Here is a 23,217-nt window from a genome sequence, read left to right as displayed (position 1 = left end):
CACTCCCCTCCCCCCATGACAAAAACCTCTACCCTGATTTCCGTGGCTGTTGATTAGTTTTGCCGGTTTTTACGCTGCGTATAAATGAAATTATACAAGCGGCCTCTTTGAATCAACATTGTCAGATTCACTCACGTTACTGGGTGTACCTATGGGTCGCTTGTTCTCAATGCTGTGTAGTATTCCATTGTGTGAATGACATACAGTGTATTTATGCATTCTATTGTCGGTGAGCATCTGGGTAATTTCCATTTGGGGGCTATTATGAATAGTGCTGCTATGACAATCTAGAATATGTCTTTTGGGGGTGCCAGGGTGGCTCAGTGGGTTAAGCCTCTGCCTTCAGCTCAGGTCATGATCTCAGGGTCCTGGGATCAAGCCCCACATTAGGCTCTCTGCTCTGCAGGGAGCCTGCTTCCCTCTCTCTCTGCCTGCCTCTCTGCCTACTTGTGATCTCTCTCTCTGTCAAATAAATAAATAAAATCTTAAAAAAAAAAAGAATACGTCTTTTGGTGGGGTGCCTGGGTAGTGCAGATGGTTAAGAGTCTGGCTCTTGGTTTGGGCTCAGGTCATAATCTCAGGGTCATGAGCTCAGTCTCATGATCTCATGAGATCGAACCCCCAGTCTGTTCCTCACTCAGTGTGGAGTTTGCTTGAGATTCTCTCTCTCCTTTTGCCCCTCCTGCTAGTGTTCACTCATTCTTTCTGAAATAAATAAATATTTAAATAAATATGCCTTTTGGTAAGCATATGTATTCATTTCTTTTTTAAAGATTTTATTTATTTATTTATTTGACAGACAGAAATCACAAGTAGGCAGAGAGAGGGAGGGGGAAGAAGGCTCCCCGCTGAGCAGAGAGCCCGATGTGGGGCTCGATCCCAGGACCTTGGGATCATGACCCGAGCCAAAGGCAGAGACTTTAACCCACTGAGCCAGCCAGGCGCCCCTATATGTATTCATTTCTGCTAGCTATGTATCTGAGTGAAACTGCTGGTCACCAAGGGCACGTGTGTTCACCTTTCCCAAAGTAAATGTACCAAGTTCTATCCCAGGAGTTATGTGTAAGAATTTCAACTGCTTCACCTTTTCCATCTTTTTAATTTAATTTTGGCCATTCTAATGGTTGCATAGCAGTATCCTTTGTATTCTTAATTTGCCTTTCCCCAGTGATTCCTGGGGTTGAGCATCTTTCCATGGTTATATAAGCCATCTGAATAGCACATTTTATGAAGTGCTATTCAAGTCTTTTGCCCATTTTCCCCCTGTCATATATTATTTTCTTTACTTATTTTAAATTATGCAATACTACATGAATTTCTTGTCCTTGCAAGAAATTAAGATACTCTAGATAAAATTCAGTCTCCATGGAGTATCCGACCCCATCCCACTTACCCCTCCAGAAATGTGTTTTCTTCCAGACCTCTCTATACACTCAGATGAATGCAGCATAGCATAGCGGCTTGAGGCATTGACACTGGAGCCAGAATGCCTGAACTAGAATCTCAACTCCACCATTTACAATAGCTGTGTGACCTTGGGGAAGTTACTCAACTTCTCTGTACCTCAATTTCTTCATCTTTAAAATGGGGTTAATAATATTAATACTTAACTCACAGGGTTGTTTTGAGGTTTCAATAAGTGAATTGCTTAGAAAAATGCCCAGAACATAGTAAACGCTATACTGTTGATAGCTACAACTGAGTTGTGAAGGCTTTTTTTTTCTTAATATAAATCACGTAACATTTTCATGGTGGTAAATATAAATAACATAACATGTACCACTTACCATTTTTTAAAAAATTTTATTTATTTATTTGATAGACAGAGATCACAAGTCGGCAGAGAGGCAGGCAGAGAGAGAGGGGGAAGCAGGCTCCCCGCTGAAGAGAGAGCCCGATGTGGGGCTCGATCCCAGGACCCTGGGATCATGACCTGAGCTGAACGCAGAGGCTTTAACCCACTGAGCCACCCAGGCACACACACACACGTACACACACACATGCAACTTAACTAACCATTTTTAAATATTTTATTTTTTATTTATTATTTAATTGTATATTTTAAAATATATTTTATTTATTTATTTTAGAGAGTGATAGTGTGAGTTGGGGGGAGGGGAGGAGCAAAGGGAGAGGGAGACAGAGAATCTGAAGCAGCCTCCTCACTGAGCTTGGAGCCCAACATGGGGCCTGATCCCAAGAACCCAAGATCATGACCTGAGCTGAAACCAAGAGCAGGTGCTTAACCTACTGAGCGATCCAGGTCCCCCACCACTTAACCATTTTTAGATGAACACTTCAGTGGGATTGAGTACATTCACGATGTTGTTCAACGTTACCACTATCCAATTTCAGACCTTATTAATTATACCCAAACTGAAAGTCTGTATCCATTAAACAATAACTCCCCGTTCTGCCTCCTTCCCATGCTCCAGCCCCTGGTAACCCGCATTCTTCTTTCTAGCTCTATGAATTTGCCTGTTCTAGGGGCCTCCCTTAAGTGAAATCATACAGGGACACCTGGGTGGCTCCGCCGGTTACGCGTCTGTCTGCCTTTAGTGTATGTGCTGCCGAAGCGAGCACTATGTGTCTGCCTTTAGCGCAGGTCATGATCCCAGGGTCCTGGGATGGAGTCCCACATTGGGCTCTTTGCTCAGTAAGGAGCCTGATTCTCCCTCTGCCTGCTGTTCCCCTGCTTGAGCTCTCTCTCTCTCTGACAAATAAATACATAAAACCTTTAAAAAGCCTAAGTGAAAGCATACATTTATTCCTTCACGTCTGTTTTGTTTTGTTTTTTCACCTGGCATCATGTTTTCAAGCTTCATTCATGTTGTAGCATGGATCCAAATTTGATTCGTCTTTAAGGTTGAATAATGTTCCATGGTATATATTACATCTTGTTATCCATTCTTCTGTTACGGGACATTATGGGGTTTTGGCTATTGTGAATGATGCTGCTAGGAACACTGGTGTACATGTATGTGAATCTCTGTTTTCAGTTACCTGGAATATATACTTAGACATAAAATTGCTGTATCATGTAGCAATTCTGCATTTAATTTTTTTGTGGAACCACCAAACTGTTTTCCACAGTGGCAGTACCATTTCCCATTCCCACCAGAAATGTACAAGAGTTCCAGTTTTCCCACATCCTTGCCAACACTTGGTATTGCTTTTTGTGCTTGTTTTCTTTGATCATAGCCATCCTAAAATTTGTGAAGTGGTATCTCATTGGGACTATTATTTGCATTTCCCTGAAGTCTAGTGATGTTGAGCATATTTTCCTACACTTATTCACCATTTGTATATCTTCTTCTTTGGAGAAATGTCCCTTCAGGTCCTTTGCCCATTTTTGAATTGAGGTTTGTTGTTGTGGGGTAGTAGGAGTTCTTCATATATTCTAGATATCAATCCCTTATCAAATAGATGCTCTGCAAATATTTTCTGCCATTCTGTGGGTTGTCTTTGAGCTCTCTCTCTCTCTCTTTTTTTTTAAAGATTTTATTTATTTATTTGACAGACAGAGATCACAAGCAGGCAGAGAGGCAGGCAGAGAGAGAGAGAGAGGGAAGCAGGCTGTCCACAGAGCAGAGAGCCCGATGCGGGGCTCGATCCCAGAACCCTGGGATCATGACCTGAGCTGAAGGCAGAGGCTTTAACCCACTGAGCCACCCAGGCGCCCCTCTCTCTTTTTTTTTTTTTAAGATTTTATTTATTGGGGCCCCTGGGTGGCTCAGTGGGTTAAGCCTCTGCCTTCAGCTCAGGTCATGTTCCCAGGGTCCTGGGACTGAGCTCCACATGGGGCTCTCTGCTCAGCAGGGAGCCTGCTTCCCCCACATCTCTCTGGCTGCCCCTCTGCCTACTTGTGATCTCTCTCTCTCTCTCTGTCAAATAAGTAAATTAAAATCTTTAAAAAAAAAGATTTTAATTTAGGGGCACCTGGGTGGCTCAGTGGGTTAAAGCCTCTGCCTTCGGCTCAGGTCATGATCCCAGGGTCCTGGGATCGAGCCCCGCATCGGGCTCTCTGCTCAGCAGGGAGCCTGCTTCCCTCTCTCTCTGCCTGCCTCTCTGTCTGCTTGGGATCTCTGTCTGTCAAATAAATAAATTAAAATCTTTAAAAAAAGATTTTAATTTATTTATTAGAGAGATAGAGAGAGAGAGAGCATGAGAGGGGAGGTCAGAGGGAGAAGCAGACTCCCCATGGAACCGGGAGCCCAATGCGGGACTCAATCCCAGGACTTCAGGACCATGACCTGAGCCGAAGGCAGCCGCCCAACCACTTGAGCCACCCAGGAGCCCCATGTACTCGCTTGATAGTGTCTTTTGGTGCACAGAAGTATTTTTTAAGATTGTATTTTTTAGTTTATTTGACAGAGAGAGATACAGTGAGAGAGGGAACACAAGCAGGGTGAGGGGCAGAGGAAGAAGCAGGCTCCCTGCTGAGCAGGAAGCCCAATACTGGACTTGATCCCAGGACCCTGGGATCATGACCTGAGCCAAAGGCAGACCCTTAACTGACTGAGCCACCCAGGCGCCCCTAAGCATCCAACTCTTGATCTCAGCTTAGGACTTGATCTCAGGGTCATGAGTTCAAGCCCTGCACTGGGCTCCATGCTGCGTGTGGAGGCTACTGAAAGAAAGAAAGAAAAAGAAAGAAAGGAAGGAAGAAGAAAGGAAGGAATGAAGGAAGGGACCTTTAAGGTATATTACTGGGATGATCAGGGATATTTTATTTTTTTTTATTTTTATTTTTTTTTTTAAGATTTTATTCATTTATTTGAAAGACAGAAATTACAAGTAGGCAGAGAGAGAGAGGAGGAAGCAGGCTCCCTGCTGAGCAGAGAGCCCGATGCGGGGCTCGATCCCAGGACCCTGGGATCATGACCTGAGCCAAAGGCAGAGGCTTTAACCCACTGAGCCACCCAGGCGCCCCGATCAGGGATATTTTAATATGGACCTATATTAGATAACAGTGTAGTATTAAGGTCAAATTCCCTGAATGTGATAATTGTGTTGTTATGGGGGAGGTTGAGAAGGAGAAGTCCTTGTTTTTAAGAGGAACATGTTGAAGTGCAAAGCCTTTTGGGATGAAAGGGCACAATGTCTGCAATTAATTTTAAATGGTTCCAACAGAAGCGCCAGGCTGGCTCGGTCAGTAGAGCACACAACTCTTAACCTCAGGATTGTGAGTTTGAGCCCCACGTTGGGTGTAGAGATTTCTTAAAAAATAAAATCTTTTATTAAAAATGTTTCTGGGGGCGCCTGGGTGGCTCAGTGGGTTAAAGCCTCTGCCTTCGGCTCAGGTCATGATCCCAGGGTCCTGGATTGAGCTTTGCATCGGGCTCTCTGCTCAACGGGGAGCCTGCTTCCCTTCCTCTCTCTCTCTCTGCCTGCCTCTCTGCCTACTTGTGATCTTTCTGTCAAATAAACAAAATAAAATCTTTAAAAAAAAATAAAAATGTTTCCACTTCCAGCATGTGAGTGGCTCAGTTGGTGAAGTAGCTGCCTTTGGCTCACGCTATGATTTCAGGGTCTTGGGATCGAGCCCCACATGGGGCTCCCTGCTCAGTGGAGAGTCTGCTTCTCCCTCTTCCTCTACTCCTCCTCCCACGTGTCCTCTCTCTCTCAAGCAAATAAATAAATAAAATCTTTAAAAAAATTTTAAATTTTAAATCTTTAAAAAGATTTTTTAAAAAAGATTTTATTTATTTATTTGCCTGAAAGAGAGAGGGAGACTCTATCCCCTGCAACATTAGTCATTGTCTGGTTAATTTCCACTCATCTTCTGATCTCAGCTCAAATGCCACTCCCTCCGGAGAAGCTGTCCCTAACATTTCAGCTGGGTCAGATGCCTCTTCTATAAGCGGCTGTGGCAGCCAGGCCTCTAAGATGAGCTGCAACAATCTTCACCCGATATTCGTGTCCCTTTCTATATAGGATAGGGCTGATCTGTGTACCAGCAGGATACGGCAGAAATGAGAGGGTGTGACGTCTGAGGCAATGTCATAGAAGATATTGCTGCTTTGGCCTTGCCCTTTCTTGGATCATTGTGGGGAAAATAGCTGCCACGTGAGGACACTCGAATGTCCTTGTGGACAGGTCCACCTGGTGAAGAACTGAGCCCTCCTGTCAAAAGCCAGCATTAGGGGTGCCTGGGTGGCTCAGTCAGTTAAGCGTCTGTCTTTGGCTCTGGGCATGATCCCAGGGTCCTGGGATTGAGTCCTGCATAGGGTTTCCTGCTCAGCGGGAGGCCTGCTTCTCCCTCTCCCACTCCCCTTGCTTGTATTCTCTTTCTGTCTCTCTGTCAAATAAATAAATACAATCTTTTTTTTTAAAAGATTTTATTTTTTTATTTATTTGACAGAGAGAGATCACAAGTAGGCAGAGAGGCAGGCAGAGAGAGAGAGGGAAGCAAGCTCCCTGCTGAGCAGAGAGCCCGATGCGGGACTCGATCCCAGGGCCCTGAGATCATGACCTGAGCCGAAGGCAGCGGCTTAACCCACTGAGCCACCCAGGCGCCCAATAAATACAATCTTTTAAAAAAAATTATAATAATCCCAGGCTCCTGGGACTGAGTCATGCATCGGGCTCCCTGCTCAGTAGGCAGCCTGCTTCTCCCTCTCCCTCTGCAGCTTTCCTTGCTTGTGTGAGCTCACTCATTCTCTCTCTCTGTCAAATAAATAAATAAAATCTAAAAAAAAAAAAAGTGCCAGCATTAATCAGCCAACACCAGAAGTGAGCCATCTAGAAGAAAGATCCTTCAGCCCTAATCAAGTCTTCAAATGACTATATTCCCAGCTGATGTCTTTCTTTTTAAGATTTTATTTATTTATTTGACACACACACAGAGAGAGAGAGAGAGAGAGAGCAAGAGAGCGCACACCACCATCATGAGAAGGAGAGAGGTAGGCGGAGAAGCAGAGGGATAAGAAGACTGGGGCTGGATCCCAGGACCCTGAGATCATGACCTGAGCTGAAGCAGACACTTGGCTGACTGAACCACCCAGGTTCTCCCAGAGCTGATGCTTGAATGCAACTTCATGAGAGACTCCCAAGCCTGAACCACCCAGTTAAACTGCTCCCAAATTCCTGACCCACAGAAACGGTGTGAGATAAGAAATATTTATCGTTTGCCGAGTAATTTTTAAATTTATTTGCATAATGTCCTTTACATTTATTTCCTCTGCAGGACCATGAATGTTGTCAGGGTGGGGAGAGTGTCTTTTTTTTTTTTTTTATATATATACCTATTCATTCATTCATTCATTCAGTAATTGTTTGCTGAACACCAGACTCGTGCCAGGCTCTAAGCTGAGCACCAGAATTCAGGGTTGGAACTAAGGTGAGGCAAGTGAGGTGTCCAGGGAACAAATTTCAAGGAGATTCTCACTTTCAGGCTCATGCAAGAGTTGGGTAAGCCCCGAGGAGTGAGTGCCTTTTTAAATTTTACACCCTGAGCACCTTGTTTACCTTATCTCAGTCCCAACCCTCTTAGAGATAGAGCAGTGCACAAAACAGAAATGATCCCTAACACTTTTTGCCCTTGCAATAAATCCATAGCTATATGTTGGTTCTTCTGTTAATACTGTACTTTTAATTTACATTGTTCTATGATATGCTTTGTTTTTATTAGGGTTAAGTCTGTCCTTGGTATATTTTTTTTAAAGATTTTATTTATTTATTTGACAGAGAGAGAGATTACAAGTAGGCAGAGAGGCAGGCAGAGAGAGAGGAGGAAGCAGGCTCCCTGCGGAGCAGAGAGCCCGATGCGGGGCTCGATCCCAGGACCCTGAGAAATGACCTGAGCTGAAGGCAGCGGCTTAATCCACTGAGCCACCCAGGCGCCCTGTCCTTGGTATTTTTTAAAAGTCTTTATTTATTTATTTGACAGACAGATCACAAGTAGGCAGAGAGGCAGGCAGAGAGAGAGAGGAGGAAGCAGGCTCCCTGCTGAGAAGAGAGGCCGATACAGAGCTGATCCCAGGACCCTGAGATCATGACCTGAGCCGAAAGCAGAGGCTTTAACCCACTGAGCCACCCAGGCACCCCTGTCCTTGGTATTAATAATAATATTTTATTGAGTGCTTACCACATTACCATGTTCTAGATGATGTAGATACACTAATACACAGGGTCCCTGCCCTCAACCACCTAATGGGAGATGTAGACAACATACATCAAACACACCCCAAGTAAAATCATTAAAAATTGTCATTACAAGCAGGGGGACTGGGAGAGGGAAAAGCAGGCTCTCTGCCCAGCAGGGAGACCCAAGCAGGGCTTGATCCCAGGCCTCTGAGATCATGACCAGAGACAAAGACAGACCCAGGTGCCCCAGTTCTCAAATATTTCTTTTCCTCTTCCAGCAATTCTTTAGTTAGTATCTAAAGGATGAAATTGAGAGTTAGGCAGAAGCTTCTAGGAGTTTCTTGAGCTTCAGGGGATCATGGGATCTCCCCAGTGACACTATGAGAAAATAAAACTAGCCCATAGAATTTTGGGGGTGGGAGATGGGGACCTTTGTATAAAGAAGGATTCTCTATACAGGTCTGTGGAAGTGGTGTTTAAGGTAAAGGAAGAAAAAAAAAAAAAAAAGGTAAAGGAAGAAAAGGGGCCAGCCACAGAATGAATGAGGGAAGGCTTTCTAGGGGATAACAAGCGTAAAGGAAAGTCCCCGAGTTAGGAAAGCATTTGGCCTATTTGAGTAACTGAAAGCAGACAACTTGCACCCTCTGGATAGATGTAAGAAGCCCCCTACTATCTGATGTATGTTAACAATGATCATTCATGATATTAACTAGTATTTATTAGGCGCTTGCTCTATGTCAAACACAATGGATAAGTACTTTGGAAACTTAGCGAAGCTTTAAAACAACCCTACCGAGGTGACCCCTTGATCCCTCCTCTTTACAGATGAAGAAATTGAACTAAGACGGGAAGTTGTTGTCCCAAAGTCCCCCAGCTAGGAATTGCAATGGCAGGATTTGTACGCAGTTCTGACTCTCGAAAACGTTCTCTTAACCCACTGTCCATCACCCACAGGGAAACGCTCAACATATTTTAAACAAAGCACTAGGTGAATGTGTAAAGACTTACCTTTAGAGCTCCCACAGCGCAGTGTCTTACTTTAAACTACTATTTCCAGGGGCGCCTGGATGGCTCAGTGGGTTAAAGCCTCTGCCTTCGGCTCAGGTCATGATCTCAAGATCCTGGGATGGAGCCCTTCAAGAGGCTCTCTGCTCAGCAGGGAGCCTGCTTCCCACCCCCCACCCCCCACCCCGCCTGTCTGCCTACTTGTGTGATCTCTGTCTGTCAAATAAATAAAATCTTTAAAAAAAATTTTTTTTAAATAAAATAAAATAAACTACTATTTCCAGCATGCCCTTCTCGCCTTGGGAGGATGGGGCGGCATGGGAGGGGGGGGTAGCGGCATGGGGGGGCGGGGATGGGGGTACGGGGTGGATGCAGGTCCATAGGAACTACATTTCCCAAAATGCAACTCCCCTTTGCTAGCTGTCACGAATGTCGTGAATTGTAGTCCTCGGGAAGAGACTTTCACCCGCAACTCCCGGCATGCATTCAGGGTCAGTACCGTATAGTGGGAAAAGGACAGTCGCGCGGCATGTTGGGAAGCGGGACCGGCCCTTTTCCCAGGCTTGCAGCCGGGGGGAGCGAACGCATTCTTGAGACTACAATTCCCAGTGACCTGTGCGCGAGAGGGCGGGCGAGTTCTTCTGCCGGAAGTCCGCTCTAGTCCTGGGTCCCCTAACTGCTGCGAGAGCCGGAGCTGCCCAGGAGCCGAGGGACCGGGGCCGCTGGGGTCCGGACGGGGGTCGCCATGGTAACGGGGGGCGCGCCCACGTGGGGGCCGGGCGGAGGGTGGGTCCACGTGCAGGTGCTCGAGGCTCTGTCGGGTACTGACAAGCCTCCCCTGCCGCGGTGCAATGGTTTGGGCCGGGCGCGGGCTTTCAGGATCGGGGCCGACCCAAGGCCCGGGAGGGGGAAGCTGGAAGGTGATTCCGGGCGCAGGAGTGCACCGGGGGTCTCGAAGCCAGGGGACATTAGAGACGGGGTGCCGAGGGGAGAGAGCTGTGCGGGAGGGAGACATTGGAGATGACTGAGAGGATGGGGGTTGAAGTGGGGAGGCAACTCGAGAAGCGGGATCTCGGAGGTGGGGGCGGGGAGGACTTGGAGATGGGGAGGGAGACGTCCCAAGAGAAGGACGCGTCTCAAGAGACACACACACACACACACACACCACCACCACCACCCCCGTGCCCAGCGTGGGTCTTTGGACCAGAAGCAAGGATTCTTTGGGAAGGGAGCTGGAAAAAGAGATGAATGGTGGTGGGTGTCAGAACAAGGAGGGAGTCTCCCCCACAAACAGGGTCCTTGAAGGCAACATGTGACCTTTGGAACAGGGGAGAAGGCCTTGGCATTGGAGGACTGATATCCCAAGTAAAAGGCCTTCTGAGGCATGAGAGAGGGGATTGAAACCCAGGAATTGGAAGTCAAGGGGAACAACGTGAGGGGAGGGGGCTTGGAGACAGGGAAGGATGGGGGGCATCCAGAGGGAACATCAGAGGGGTGAGGCCGCAGGAGGGAAGGGACCTGTCAGGGTAGATTCCCAGAGATGGAGAGATTCTAACTGGGAGAAGAAACAGGAAGAGGTGTTAGGAGGGAATTTGCCGGTAAGAGGCGGGGCCTCTCCCTTTTGGGTCTCCTTCCATATGCTCCTTATGTCTCTGGCTCTGCCCCCAGATTGTGGCATCCTGGTGGGGGTCCTCCCTCCCCACTTGCCACACCCCCGCCAGGCCCGTGGCCTTTCCCTTCCTACCCAGGATCCCTGGCCTGGTGGGAAGTGGTTTTCCATGGCTCAGCAGAAGGGGTTCTTGGAAGGAGAGTGTAATATCCTGTTCCTGTCCTGCTTGATTGGTTGGGGGCGGGGGGATAGAATATGGGAGAATGAGGCTTAGGAAAGAGAGTGGACTCCCAGGAATAGGTAGGGGCTCCCAGAGGGTAAGCTAGGGTAAGGGGGTCCTGAGCAAAGCCTTTGGACTCCCAGTTGTGCTTTGTGGCTGTGAGACTTCCTTTCTCTGAGCCTTGCTTTCTTCAACTGGGTAAACACATGCCTGTCTCAAACAGAACTGGGCCCAGAGACAGGCTTCCTACCTGGATGAACTTGGGCCTTGGTTTTCTTCTACTACTACTATTACTACTTCTTCTTCAGGTTTTGTTCATTTATTTGAAAGAGTAGTGGGGGGAGGGGGAAGCAGACCCCCCACTGAGCAGGGAGCCCCATTAGGGACTCAATCCCAGGACCCCACCAGGATCATGACCTGAGCTGAAGGCAGATGCTTAACCAGCTAAGCCACGCTGGCACCCTGGACCTTGGTTTTCTTAAAGTCAAATGATGGTGAATTATAATACCGCTAAGAAGGAATACTTGTGTGACATTTAGCGTATGCTGGTCACTGTGCTACACCCCTTACGTTTATTAACCCGTGGGGCTGTCTTATGAGGGAGGTGCTCTCCTTACGTCCACTATACAGAAGGAGAAACTGAGGCCCAGAGAGGCTAAGTGACTTGCCCAAGGACATACAGCCAGGAGTGCCAGGATCCATTCAGGCTCATAGAGTCTCTGTGCTTAGCCACTTGGACAAATGTGTCTCTGTCATCATAGTGCATTGTATGGAACGCTCAGGATGTAATGGGCGCTGTGCTAAGCACTTCTGGCATTAACTTGTTCCCTGTTCATAGCTGGAGGGTTGACCTGGCTTTTCAGAATCATAAAAACAAATTTCCTAGCCCTCACTGCTGATAGACACAGCTAACATGGAGTGTGTGATCTGAGCCAGGCACCATTCTGGATACCTTTCATACCTTGTTTTTATCTCATCGCACCAAGCAGTTACATCACTCGAGAAGTGACAGGTGCTTCGGGAAACTGTTTAGCAGTGGCTGAAAAAGTTAGATGTACCGTTACTGTATGGCGCAGCAATTCTCCTAGGTATGTAGCCAGGAGAAGTGGAAACATACATCCAGGTAGAAGCTTGTACACGAATATTAGTAGCAGCCTTATTCACAATCACCAAAAAGTGGAAATGACCCAAACGTCTGTCTCCTGATGGATGGATAAACAAAACCATCTATCCATCCAGTGGAACGTAATTCCGCCATAGAAAGAAAGGAAGCAGAGACACGAGCTGCAATGTGGGTGAACTTAGAAAACGTTGCCCAGTGAAAAAGCCAAATACAAAAGGCCACGTATTACATGATTCTGTTTATATGAAATGTCCAGGACAGGCATAGCCGTAGAGACGGAAACATTATTGGTTGCCAGGGGCTGGGGGGGGGGGGGTGGCTACTAATGGATGGGTTTCTTTTTGGGGTGATGAAAATATTCTGGAATTAGTAGTGATTTTTGCACAATTGTATGAGTATATGAAAATCCACTGAACCGTATACATCTCCAAAAGGTGAATTTTAAAGAATTGGTAAGTAGGGGCGCCTGGGTGGCTCAGTGGTTTAAGCCGCTGCCTTCGGCTCAGGTCATGATCTCAGGGTCCTGGGATCGAGCCCCGCATCGGGCTCTCTGCTTGGCAGGGAGCCTGCTTCCCTCTCACTCTCTCTGCCTGCCTCTCTGCCTACTTGTGATCCCTCTCTGTCAAATAAATAAATAAAATCTTTAAAAAAAATAAAAATAAAAATAAAGAATTGGTAAGTAAAAAGAAGAAAAGGGGGGCTCTCCGGTTCAGACCGAAGAAGTCTGAAATTCAAACAGTTTTTTTTTTAAGTTTTTGCTTATTTAAGTTATTAAATTTAGTTTAACTTATTTAAGTTATTAAGTTATTGCTTATTTAAGTCATGTCTACACCCAACACAGAGCTCGAACTCACAACCCCCAGATCAAGACTCGCAGGCTTCTCGGACTGAGCCAGCCAGGCGCCCGTGAAACTCAAACGTTTATTGAGAGCCTGCTGTGTGCCAGCTACTGAATTAAGTTTATAAACATTTTAACCTGCACAACACCCTGCCAGGGGATGCCTGGGTGGCTCAGTTGTTAAGCGTCTGCCTTCGGCTCAGGTCATGATCCCAGGGTCTGGGGATAGAGCCCTGTGTTGGGCTCTCTGCTCAGCAGAAAGCCTGCTTTTCTCTCTCCCTCTGCCTCTGCTGTGTTCCCTCTCTGGCTGTCTCTCTGTCAAATAAATAAATAAAATCTTAAAAATAAATAAATAAAAGGCACCGGGCTAAGGGGGATCCTCTAAGGGAACTCATTCTGCTGGTGGGGAAACTGACCTGAGGGGGCGAACCCTTTGTCCAAGGTCAAGCAGAGGATAGTGGAGCCCCAGCCTCCTCGGGGCCCTGGAGCTGATGGGGGAGTTGACCTGTGGAAGGAGTCATTCCCCTGGGGTGTTGGGACCTGGGGCGCAACTGTGTGGCCAGGCCAGCCGGACCGGATTCAGGCTCCACGGAGAAATCGGGAGACAGAGGGCAGGGACCCTACTTACCCAGCAGGGCTGGGTGGGGCCGCTGGGTGGGCCAGCAGCTGTCCCTGCTGCTCTCACTTCCTCTTCCTCCTCCTCTCCCCCAGATCCGCTTCATCCTCATCCAGAACCGGGCGGGCAAGACGCGCCTGGCTAAGTGGTACATGCAGTTCGATGACGACGAGAAACAGAAGCTGATAGAGGAGGTGCACGCCGTGGTCACTGTCCGAGATGCCAAACACACCAACTTTGTGGAGGTGATGCCCTGCCCCCCTCCACTCGCCTTTTTCCTCTGCCCGGCCCAGCCTCTGACCACCGCAAACCCGCAGACCCTCTTTCCTTCCTACGTACATTCCCTCAACATGCTTTTATTTATTTACTTATCCATCTATTATTTTTAATTATTTTTTTAAAAGATTTTTTATTTATTTGTCAGAGAGAGGGAGCGCACAGGCAGGGGGAGCTACAGGCAGAGGGAGCAGCAGCCTCCCTGCCAAGCAGGAGCCCTGATGCGGGACTCGGGGCTCGATCCCAGGACCCCAGGATCATGACCTGAGCTGAAGGCAGACGCTAACTGCCTGAGCCACCCTGCTGTCCCTCTCTGGTCCCCTTAAATCAAGAAGGCTCTGCCTTTAATTTCCCTGGCATCAGCTGGGCTGTGTCCCATAAATTCAACACACATTTGTTGGGGTGTCTGCTGTATAGCAGGCACTGTTCTGGGCCCGGGTCCCTGCCCTGGGAGAGCTGATGTTCTGGTCGGAGGGAGACCGAGAGTAAAGACAGCGTCTAGCGGGTGGTAAGAGGTGCCAGGGAGGAAAAGCCGCTGTTGCGGGAGACGGAGGGGCTGGGCTGCGTGCACTAGTGGGTTGGAATGCAGGTGTGAGTGATTTCTGTAGTAAGTCTGGGAAAGGTAACAGTGGAGCCGAGGCCTAAAGGAGTTGGAAGAGTAGAAGGAGAGGATATCTGAGAAGGAGCACCCCAGACTCAGGGACCAGCAAGTGCAAAGGTCCTGAGGTGAGAACATACCGGGGCATTCCTGGAGTAGTAAGAAGGCCAGCATGGCTAAGGTGCTGTAAGCCAGAAAGGGGGGCCCACACGGTCAAAGAGATACCAGAGACAGATGGCACAGGGTCTCGTGGGCTGCAGGGAGGACTGGAGCTCTTGTGAGTGAGGTGGCAGCCTCGGGAGTCTTTTGAGCAGAGGGAGGACATGGACCAGTTTAGGCAAGAACAAGTTGAGGATGAGGACCAGGAGTGAGGCGTCTGTTCACACCCCGGCAGAGAAGCCAGGAGGGGGTGGTGAGGCCAAGTGCAGGGAGGGGGTGGGATGCCATGACGTGGAAGATTCTGCACACAGGGGACAAGGAAGGCCATGGGACTCACGAGGGGAGGGACGATCGGCAGAGGCGAGCAACGGAGAGAAGAGCAGCCATGTCTAAAGGTGGGAGGTGAGGAGGTAGAGAAAAACCAGCAGACTGGGGGGTCCCGACAGCCTAGAGAAAAGAGTTTCCAGCGGGGTGGCTCAGTGGGTTAAGCCTCTGCCTTCGTCTCAGGTCATGATCCCGGGGTCCTGGGATTGAGCCCCACATCGGGCTCTCTGCTCAGCGGGGAGCCTGCTGCCCCTCCCCCGCCGCCTGCCTCTCTGCCTACTTGTGATCTCTGTCGTCAAATAAATAAATAAAATCTTAAAGAAAGAAAGAAAAGGGTTTCCAGGAGGAGGATGGAATGAGGGGCCTTGCGGGGAGTGGGGGGGGGCAGTGAGCCGGCAGAGTGAGCAGGCCCACTCCCCTGGGGTGTCCTGCCGCCAGCGCCATGTGGCCTCCTACACCGAGCGCCAAGGGACCGGGAGCGGGTCAGGTGAGAATGTCACATGGGGGCCTGACACCCAGATCTCAGGTTCCTCGCGATGCCAGGCCATTCACTCATTCATTCTTCATCCCTGCACTTACTCACCATCGACTCCCAGCGCGCCTCCATTCACAGTGGGGACAGAGATGGCCCGGTGAGCGACACACACCTGTCCCCAGATCATGATGACCCCAAGAGGGTAGGGCTGGGACGGAGCGGCGGGGTTGGGAGAGGGCACCGGACTCAGCCTGAGGGTCCAGGAGGGCTTCCCGGTGGAGGGAATGCTGCGGGGGACAAGAGAGAACTGGGGACTGTCAGGAGGAGGAGACACGAAATAATGTCTCTCTTACAAGACTGAGGTCAGGGCAGGCTTCCTGGAGGAGGGCTTGTGAGAGCAAAACCAAAGGATGAGTAGCCAGCAAGAAAGGCCTAGGCCACCCAGACTTTCTTCCTCTCGTTTGTTCATTCATACACGTTCCTTGGTACCTCTGTTACTCTCCTGTCTTGCCGTGCTAACCGATTATACAAACGTAGTGGCTCAGATCAACACGGATTCGTTGTCATAAACGGTTCTTGAGGGCACGTGTCCGAAATGGGTCAGCAGGGCTGGGTTCCCTCTGCCGGCTCTGGGGAGCGTCCGTTTCCTTGCCCTCACCCGCTGCTTGAAACCTCTCTCTCCGAGCCACACTCTCTGTCTTCCTCTTTCCCTTATGGGGACCCTTGTGATTACTCTGGGCCCATCTGGAAGATCCAGGGTCCCCCCCCCCCATCTCAAGATCCTTAGCTGAGTCACACCTGCAAGTCCCCTTTTGCCGTGTTAGTTCTCCTGTCCACAGAGTCTGGGGATCAGGGTGTGGACCCCTTCCTGTGCAGGGTCCTGCTGGGGACACAGTGGTGACAGCCCCAGCTCCGAGTCCAATGAGGAGACCGACCCATTCCCAGACAGTGACGCCTGGGGACATAGACACAATGGCATGCGGGGGGCGGGGGGTGGACAAAAGGGTGACCTGCCCCAGCCTGCAGGAAGAGACTCACCTGGACGATGTAGCCGGGAAGCCCGGAAGGTCTGGGGCGGGTCCCTGAGAAGCCCGCACAGTGACAACCGAAGTGTTGGGACAAGCAGGGAGGGCGATAGTGGGAGAGGGAGAATTTCAAGTTCAAAAAAAACCGGAGTGCTGCGCAGGGTCACCTGTGACATTGTCATGGTCGGTGGTGGCATCTCCAGATGGCTTTCCCGTCCTCTCGGCCTGTCTTAAATCCTCTCCTCCAGAGCAGGGACCTTCATACATTTGATTGTGCGTCTGTATCAGTTTAAAAAAAAAAGGGGGGGGGGGCTTCTGCTTGGCTCTGTCGGTGGAGTGCACAGTTCTTGATCTCACGGTCATGAGTTCCAGCCCCGTGTTGAGTGTGGAGCCTACCTCAAACAAACAAAAAAAACATTAGAGTTTGCATCCTGATACATGCTTATTAATCCGCGGGTTATGTGCGGGAATTACTACAATAATGTCAGAAAACATCCTGAAATTAACAGAATGAGCTGGGGGGAGAAAAAAAAAAGAGGCCTGAACATCAGGGAGTAATGTTGGCTTTCGCCGTTGCCACCAGGTGGCGACAAAACACACGCGCCTAGACCCAGCGCGGGAGACTTGGCCGATTTGGGCCGAAGACACTGTGCTTAGCAAACCAGTGTGCCTGTTTGTATCTCTGTCTCTTAATCTTCTTCCCCACGTGCATAAGGTTAGAGTCTGGGTCCTTGGTCCGTACATATTTATTCCTGGGTTGTGTGTGCGTTCGTTAGTGTAGAAATAGTTCTGTTTTGTATTACAGTTCAGTTCGAAGTCAGGCTGGGCTTGGCTTGGTTCCAGGCGGTGACCACACTGCCCTGCACAGAGCCTGCCTCACGGGTGGCATCTGTGTGATGATGGCATGTTAGTTACAGGCTAAGGACTGTGACTGTCTCCAGAGGCGACAAGCAGGGAGCCATGGTGGGCATCGTGGAACAGCCCAGCTCCCTCTCACCTCTGGGCTTTTTCTCACAAGCTGTTCCCTCGGCCTGGAGCACTCCTGTTCCTTCTCCAGGTCTCAGTCTGGATGCCCCCCTCCAGGAAGCCGTCCTGGATCAGCTGCCACGCTAGGGATGACAGAGGATGACTCTCTCTCCACTGGACCGGGAGCCCCGGCAGGGGAGGGCCAGGCCTGTGTCAGTCATCACGGTGTCCCCCTCACAGGGCCAGACAGAGCAGGGCCTCAGGGACCACGCGTGGGGTGAAGGACCCTGCCCAGCCCGCTGGGTCCTGGGCATGCCCCGTTGCTGACAGCCTCTCTGCCCCACAGTTCCGGAACTTCAAGATCATTTACCGACGCTACGCCGGCCTCTACTTCTGCATCTGCGTGGACGTCAACGACAACAACTTGGCCTACCTGGAGGCCATCCACAACTTCGTGGAGGTGTGCGGGCGGGCTCCCCGGGGCTCAGGGGCGCCAGGAACACGCCTTGTCTCCCTGCAGAGTGCACAGACCCCTGCCCAGCCCCCTCACCCCCTCCCCGGGCAGCTTCCCTGGGCGCACATGGTGCCTCTTTGTCCCTCCTCCTCTGTCCAGTCTGTCTTTTCTGCCCTCCTCGGCTGCTATCTGATCGTCCTTGTTCTTGTTTCTGCCTCTGACTGTCTTCGTCGCGCTGTCTCTTCCTTCTCCCTCCCCCTCCCTCAGTTCCTCTTGGTGCCTCTTCTGGTCTTCTGCCATCTCTTTCTGATGGTGACCTTGGCCCCCGTCCAGAGCGTCTCCCTCCGCCCAGCTCTCACCGGCTCTGCCTTCTCCCCCAGGTCTTAAACGAGTACTTCCACAATGTCTGTGAACTGGACCTGGTGTTCAATTTCTACAAGGTGGGCTCCCCGGGGAAGAGGAGGGGCCGGGAGGGCAGGGCTTCCGGGGTCCAGACCGGCATCCATTGCAGGAGTGGGAGTTGCGGGTGGGGGGTACCCCTCTCTCACGCCAGGGTCTCCCCGCACCCTCCCTTTGCTCAGGTTTACACGGTCGTGGATGAGATGTTCCTGGCCGGTGAGATCCGCGAGACCAGCCAGACGAAGGTGCTGAAACAGTTGCTGATGCTCCAATCCCTCGAGTGAGGGCGGCCCGCCCCTCCGGCCCGGCCCCCGCTCCCTGCTTGCCCCCTTCTCCGGGCCGGGGACTGCCCGGTGCCTGCCCTCCCCAGGCCAGGAAGAAGGCCCCAGCTGGGCCTGGGCCACCGGGGAGGGGACTGCACCCCACTGCCTCTGGGCCCGGCTGCAGGCGGAGGCCGCCTCGTGTGAACAGAGTAACCGTGCCGTTGTTGTGTGACGCTGTGAGTGCGTGTGTGGAGCCCCCAATAAACCCGTGGTCCCGCCCGGCCTGTGTCTTTGAGTGCTGGCCTGTTGGACCTAGGAGCCGCAGACCCTCGGGCCGCCCTGCCATCGGGGCATCTGTCAGCCGGTGGACAAACACCCCTCGGCCTGGGGAAGGCTGGCCACCCAAGGGTGCTCAAACCTGCTGCTGCCCCTAGAGGGCCCCAGAGCCTGAAAGGGGGGACAGATTTAGACCCTAGGCATTGGCCACTAAAATAACAACACTCCTGGCCAGCACCTGACAACACCAAGCGTTCCCAAGGATCAGCTCCCCAAACCTCACAAGATCCCAAGGAAAGGACCGTTAGTACCCCCACTTTCCAGGTGAGGTCACTGAGGTTCAGGAAGAGGAGAAGACTTGCCAAAGCACGTCGCTAGCATGATGAAAAGCCAGGTCTGTTCGAAGCCCGGGCTTCATCGTTTTTAACCCCCAGACTGGACGGCTGGCCTCTTGCCTCAGTTCTTCATCTTGAAAATGGGTTGGTAATGGTTTTGACATCACAGGGTGTACTCAAGCATGAAGATAATGCTGGGAACGTTTAGGAGGTGCCTGGTGTTAGTCAGAACACGTTCACTCCACAGACATTAAGTGCCTGCTGTGTGCTGGGCCCAAAAGGGGACAGCGAGCGCTAGTTTCACTGATCAGTATTTCAGACGTGGGAATCTGGCCTTCAGAGGGGATACCTCCGCAGATACGGCTCTCACAGTAGCGTGTCTGTTTCTTCTGCTGCTGGAACCCGTTAGAGCTTCAACCAACAGGGACTGGTGACTGGCCACCTAGGGTTGGGGGCACAGGGCGAGGCCCAGATACGCAGCCGGGCTAGAGGGTGGGAGTGGGTCAGGGGAACGTGCTGTGGTTATCAGGACGTGGCGAGTGTCTGGGATACCCGCAGCCACCGCGACACATGACCACAAAACCGGCGGCGTGAGATGAGAAATGGAGCCCCTCACCATCCTGGGGGCCCGAAGTCCGAAATCAAGGCGTCGGCAGGGCCGGGCTCCCTCCCCACACTGGAGGGGATCCTTCCTTGCCTCTGCCCTCCTGACATGCCCTGAGTGGGGGCCACACACACCCCCCCCATCTCTGCCGCACTCTTCCCAGGCTCTTTACTCTGGGCCTGTACCTGTCCCTTTCCTTTCTCTTGGAGGCACACTGGCCATTGGGTTTATGGCCCACCAACATACTCTATGCCATCTCAGCTCAAGCTCCTTTAACATAATTACATCCTCAAAGAGCCTTTTTCCAAATAGGGTCACTTCCACAGGCCCCAGGTCTAGACCTGATTTGGGAGGGCACCACCCTCAATCCCTAGAGTGAGTCTGAGAGACCACAGGTCATCCAGGAAAGGCGATCAGGAGGTCTTTGGACATGTGGGCCTGAGGTTCAGAGAGGGAAGGACACAGAGCGTTGTGTGCGTTCAGCAAATGTTTCTTGGGCATCTGCTATGTGCCAATCACTGTTTAGCCGTGGGGAGGGTACCACAATGAGCAGGATGGGTCTCCTGAGGGTGATGGGGCCATGCCTAATTAAGCCAACAGTGGGTATGTCACAAAGTCAGGAGTGTTGTGGAGGCAAGTAAAACGGGGCAGAGATGGCTCTGCTGTTCTAGATGCTGCTCAGGGAAGCCCCTCTGGAGGAGGTGACCCTGAGCTGAGGGCAAAAGGGGTAAGGGAATGAAATCATGGCAGATTTTAGGGGACGACTGTTCCAAGCAGAGGCATAGCAGGTGCAAAGGCCCTGAGGCAGAAGAGGTAAACAGGACAGCATGGTGGGATCAGAGTGGGCAAAGGGGAAGTGGAAGTGATGTGCTCAGAAAATAGAGGAATTAGAGGTGCTTGGGTGACTCAGTGGGTTAAAGCCTCTGCCTTTGGCCCAGGTCATGATCCCAGAGTCCTGGGATCGAGCCCCACATCGGGCTCTCTGCTCTGCAGGGAGCCAGCTTCTCCCTCTCTCTCTGCCCGCCTCTCTGCCTACTTGTGATCTCTGTCAAATACATAAATTAATTAAACAATTTTTTTAATATTTTATTTATTTGACAGAGAGAAATCACAACTAGGCAGAGAGGCAGGCAGAGAGAGAGGAGGAAGCAGGCTCCCCGCGGAGCAGAGAGCCCGATGTGGGGCTCGATCCCAGGACTCCGAGACCATGACCTGAGCTGAAGGCAGAGGCTTTAACCCACTGAGCCACCCAGGTGCCCCTAAATAAATAAAATCTTTTAAAAAAGGAAAAGAAAAGAATAGAGGAATTGTGGGCGGTGGGGGAGGGGGGAAGCAGACGGCAGTGAGCCTGACAAGCTGTGGTGGGGACACTGGGTTTTTTGTGGGTGAGACAAGAGCCACAGGAAGGAGTTTGGCGAGTCTGGGGGGAGGGCAGTAACAACTTTACCGAGATATAACTCACACACCATGCAAATCACCCTCTTCAAATGCACAATTCTGCAGTCTTTGGTATACTCATGGGCTTGTGTTACTGTCACCACTGTCGATTTTAGAACATTTTCGTCACCCCAAAAAGAAACCAGTATCGTTAGCTCTCACCCCTCAATCCCTCCATCACCTTGCCCCAGCTCTAGGAAATCTACCAACCTGCCAATCTTCTTTCTGTCTCTGTGAATTTGCCTGTTCTGGACATTCCACTGAAACAGAAGCATACCATACATGTGGCTCTGGAATGCCCTGTGCCAAGGAGGGACGATGAGCTGTTAAATCTGGTTTCAAGAAGTCAAGGGCGGGAGCCAAGAAGCCAAGGAGGTGACCCCTAGAGTCTAGGCTAGAGAGGACACTGGCATGGGCCAAGGTGAGGGGGAAGGCAACGGAAGGAAGGAGGCATTAACAACTTCGGGGCACGTTTTGAAGGTGGAATCAGGATCTGCTGACAATTGGATGCCAGCTGGGTGAGAAATCAAGGCTGCCCAATATGACAGCCGGAGTGCCTGGGGCCCCTTTCCCAGGAGCACAGAGGCAGTGGGAAGAATTCCAAGTTGGCACTCTTGGGTCTCCACTGAGGCAGCCGTGGTTATATGGGTCTGGAGCTCAGGAGAGAGGTCCCGGCCAGAGATAGACATTTGAAAGTTCACCCCAGCACTGACCGTATTTATTGCCAGGAGCTCTCTGAGGTCGCCCAGGAGGATAGTCACGAAGGGAGAGAAGTGATTTGCGGAGGGATTGCCGGGGGGAAGAAGAAGAGAAATTGATGCTTAACAGAGAAGGAACAGCCCGTGAGAAAGAAGGAAAAGCAACCAGGCAGCGTGATTGAATCAAGGGGAAAGAGGGCTCAGGTGGAGGGTGGTGTTCCGATCACTATCCCCCCCCATCAGAACAGGGGCCACACTAATCTCTGGATCCTTCCACTTCTAGCATGTGTGCTGCTGAAGCAAGCCCTGCTATGGCTTATTTGGAAATACCGGGGCACCTGGGTGGCTCAGTGGGTTGGGCCTCTGCCTTCGGCTCAGGTCGTGGTCTCAGGCAGGGTCCTGGGATCGAGTCCCGCATCAGGCTCTCTGCTCCACGGAGAGCCTGCTTACCCCCACTCTCTCTGCCTGCGTCTCTGCTTACTTGCGATCTCTGTCAAATAAATAAATAAAATCTTAAAAAAAAAAATAGAAATACCGAACACCAGGGAGCCCTTGGAGTGCCCGGAGCTCAGTGCTTTGCCCGGAGCATTTGGAAGGCCAAATGGCGTGGCTGTTCTGGAAAACAGTTAGCCGGGTTCTTCAAAGTTAAACATTACACCAACCTTATGACTCAGCAATCCCACTCCTACCTGTTTACCCAAGAGAAAGAACGTTTATTGATGCGATCTCTACGGGAGCCCAAGAGACATGAACATTTATGCTTGCACCAAATCTTGTATGCGAACGTTCATCACAGCATTGTTCATAACAGCCCAAAGGTGGAGACCATGTGGGCATCCCCCCACCGAGGAATGGACAGATAAGATTTGCTATAGCCACACAAGAGAATGGTCTTCAGCCATTAAAAAGGAATGGAGCATTGAACCACACTACAATATGGCTGAACTTGGAAAACACTATGCCAGGTGAACAAAAGCTAGCCCCCAGAGACCATGTGTCATAGGATTCCTTTTATATGAGATTTCCAGAATAGGTAAATCCATATAGACAGAAAGCAGATGAGCAGTTGACTAGGGTTCGGGGGAGTGGGAGTTGGGGGTTGATAGCTAAAGGGTATGGGGCTTCTTTCTGGGGGGACGAAAGTGTTCTAAAATCAGTCGTGGTGATCGTTGCACGTCTCTATGAAAATACTAAAACTCATCAAACTGTATGCCGTAAATAGGTGAATGGCATTAGGACGTGAATTCTATCTCAACAAAGCAGTTCTCAAATAAATAAATGAAATTGACCTTGCAGTTGCAAAAGGGGGAAAAACCCGCACGTGGCTATTTGTAGTGGCTTTTGGTTTGTTTGTGTTTTTTTTTAGATCGTATTTATTTACTTGAGAGAGAGAGAGCATGAGACAGGGGGAGGGTCAGAGGGAGAAACA

The 23,217-nt window shown here is 50.5% G+C and overlaps 1 protein-coding gene across 1 annotated transcript; it reads left to right on the top strand.

Moving 5' to 3' along the window:
• The first annotated feature begins 9,705 nt into the window (after positions 1-9,705).
• On the top strand, positions 9,706-18,717 carry AP2S1 (adaptor related protein complex 2 subunit sigma 1). Its single transcript, XM_045986688.1, has 5 exons — positions 9,706-9,841; positions 13,595-13,744; positions 17,669-17,782; positions 18,157-18,216; positions 18,358-18,717. Exons 1-5 carry the CDS (start codon positions 9,839-9,841, stop codon positions 18,457-18,459), a joined length of 429 nt encoding a protein of 142 aa, XP_045842644.1. The 5' UTR covers positions 9,706-9,838; the 3' UTR covers positions 18,460-18,717.
• Positions 18,718-23,217: the final 4,500 nt, after the last annotated feature.

This window comes from Meles meles, chromosome 19 (genome assembly GCF_922984935.1).
Source record: "Meles meles chromosome 19, mMelMel3.1 paternal haplotype, whole genome shotgun sequence".
In the NCBI taxonomy this organism is placed as follows: Eukaryota; Metazoa; Chordata; class Mammalia; order Carnivora; family Mustelidae; genus Meles; species Meles meles.
The sequence above is the reverse complement of the archived record's forward strand: the minus strand, read 5'-3'. Positions and strand labels throughout refer to the sequence as shown.

What these genes read in the sequence shown, in the direction of transcription:
- AP2S1 (XM_045986688.1), top strand. An exon ending in AACACACCAACTTTGTGGAG is followed by an intron (nt 13,745 to 17,668) that starts GTGATGCCCTGC and finishes TCTGCCCCACAG; the next exon opens with TTCCGGAACTTCAAGATCAT. An exon ending in TGGTGTTCAATTTCTACAAG is followed by an intron (nt 18,217 to 18,357) that starts GTGGGCTCCCCG and finishes CCCTTTGCTCAG; the next exon opens with GTTTACACGGTCGTGGATGA.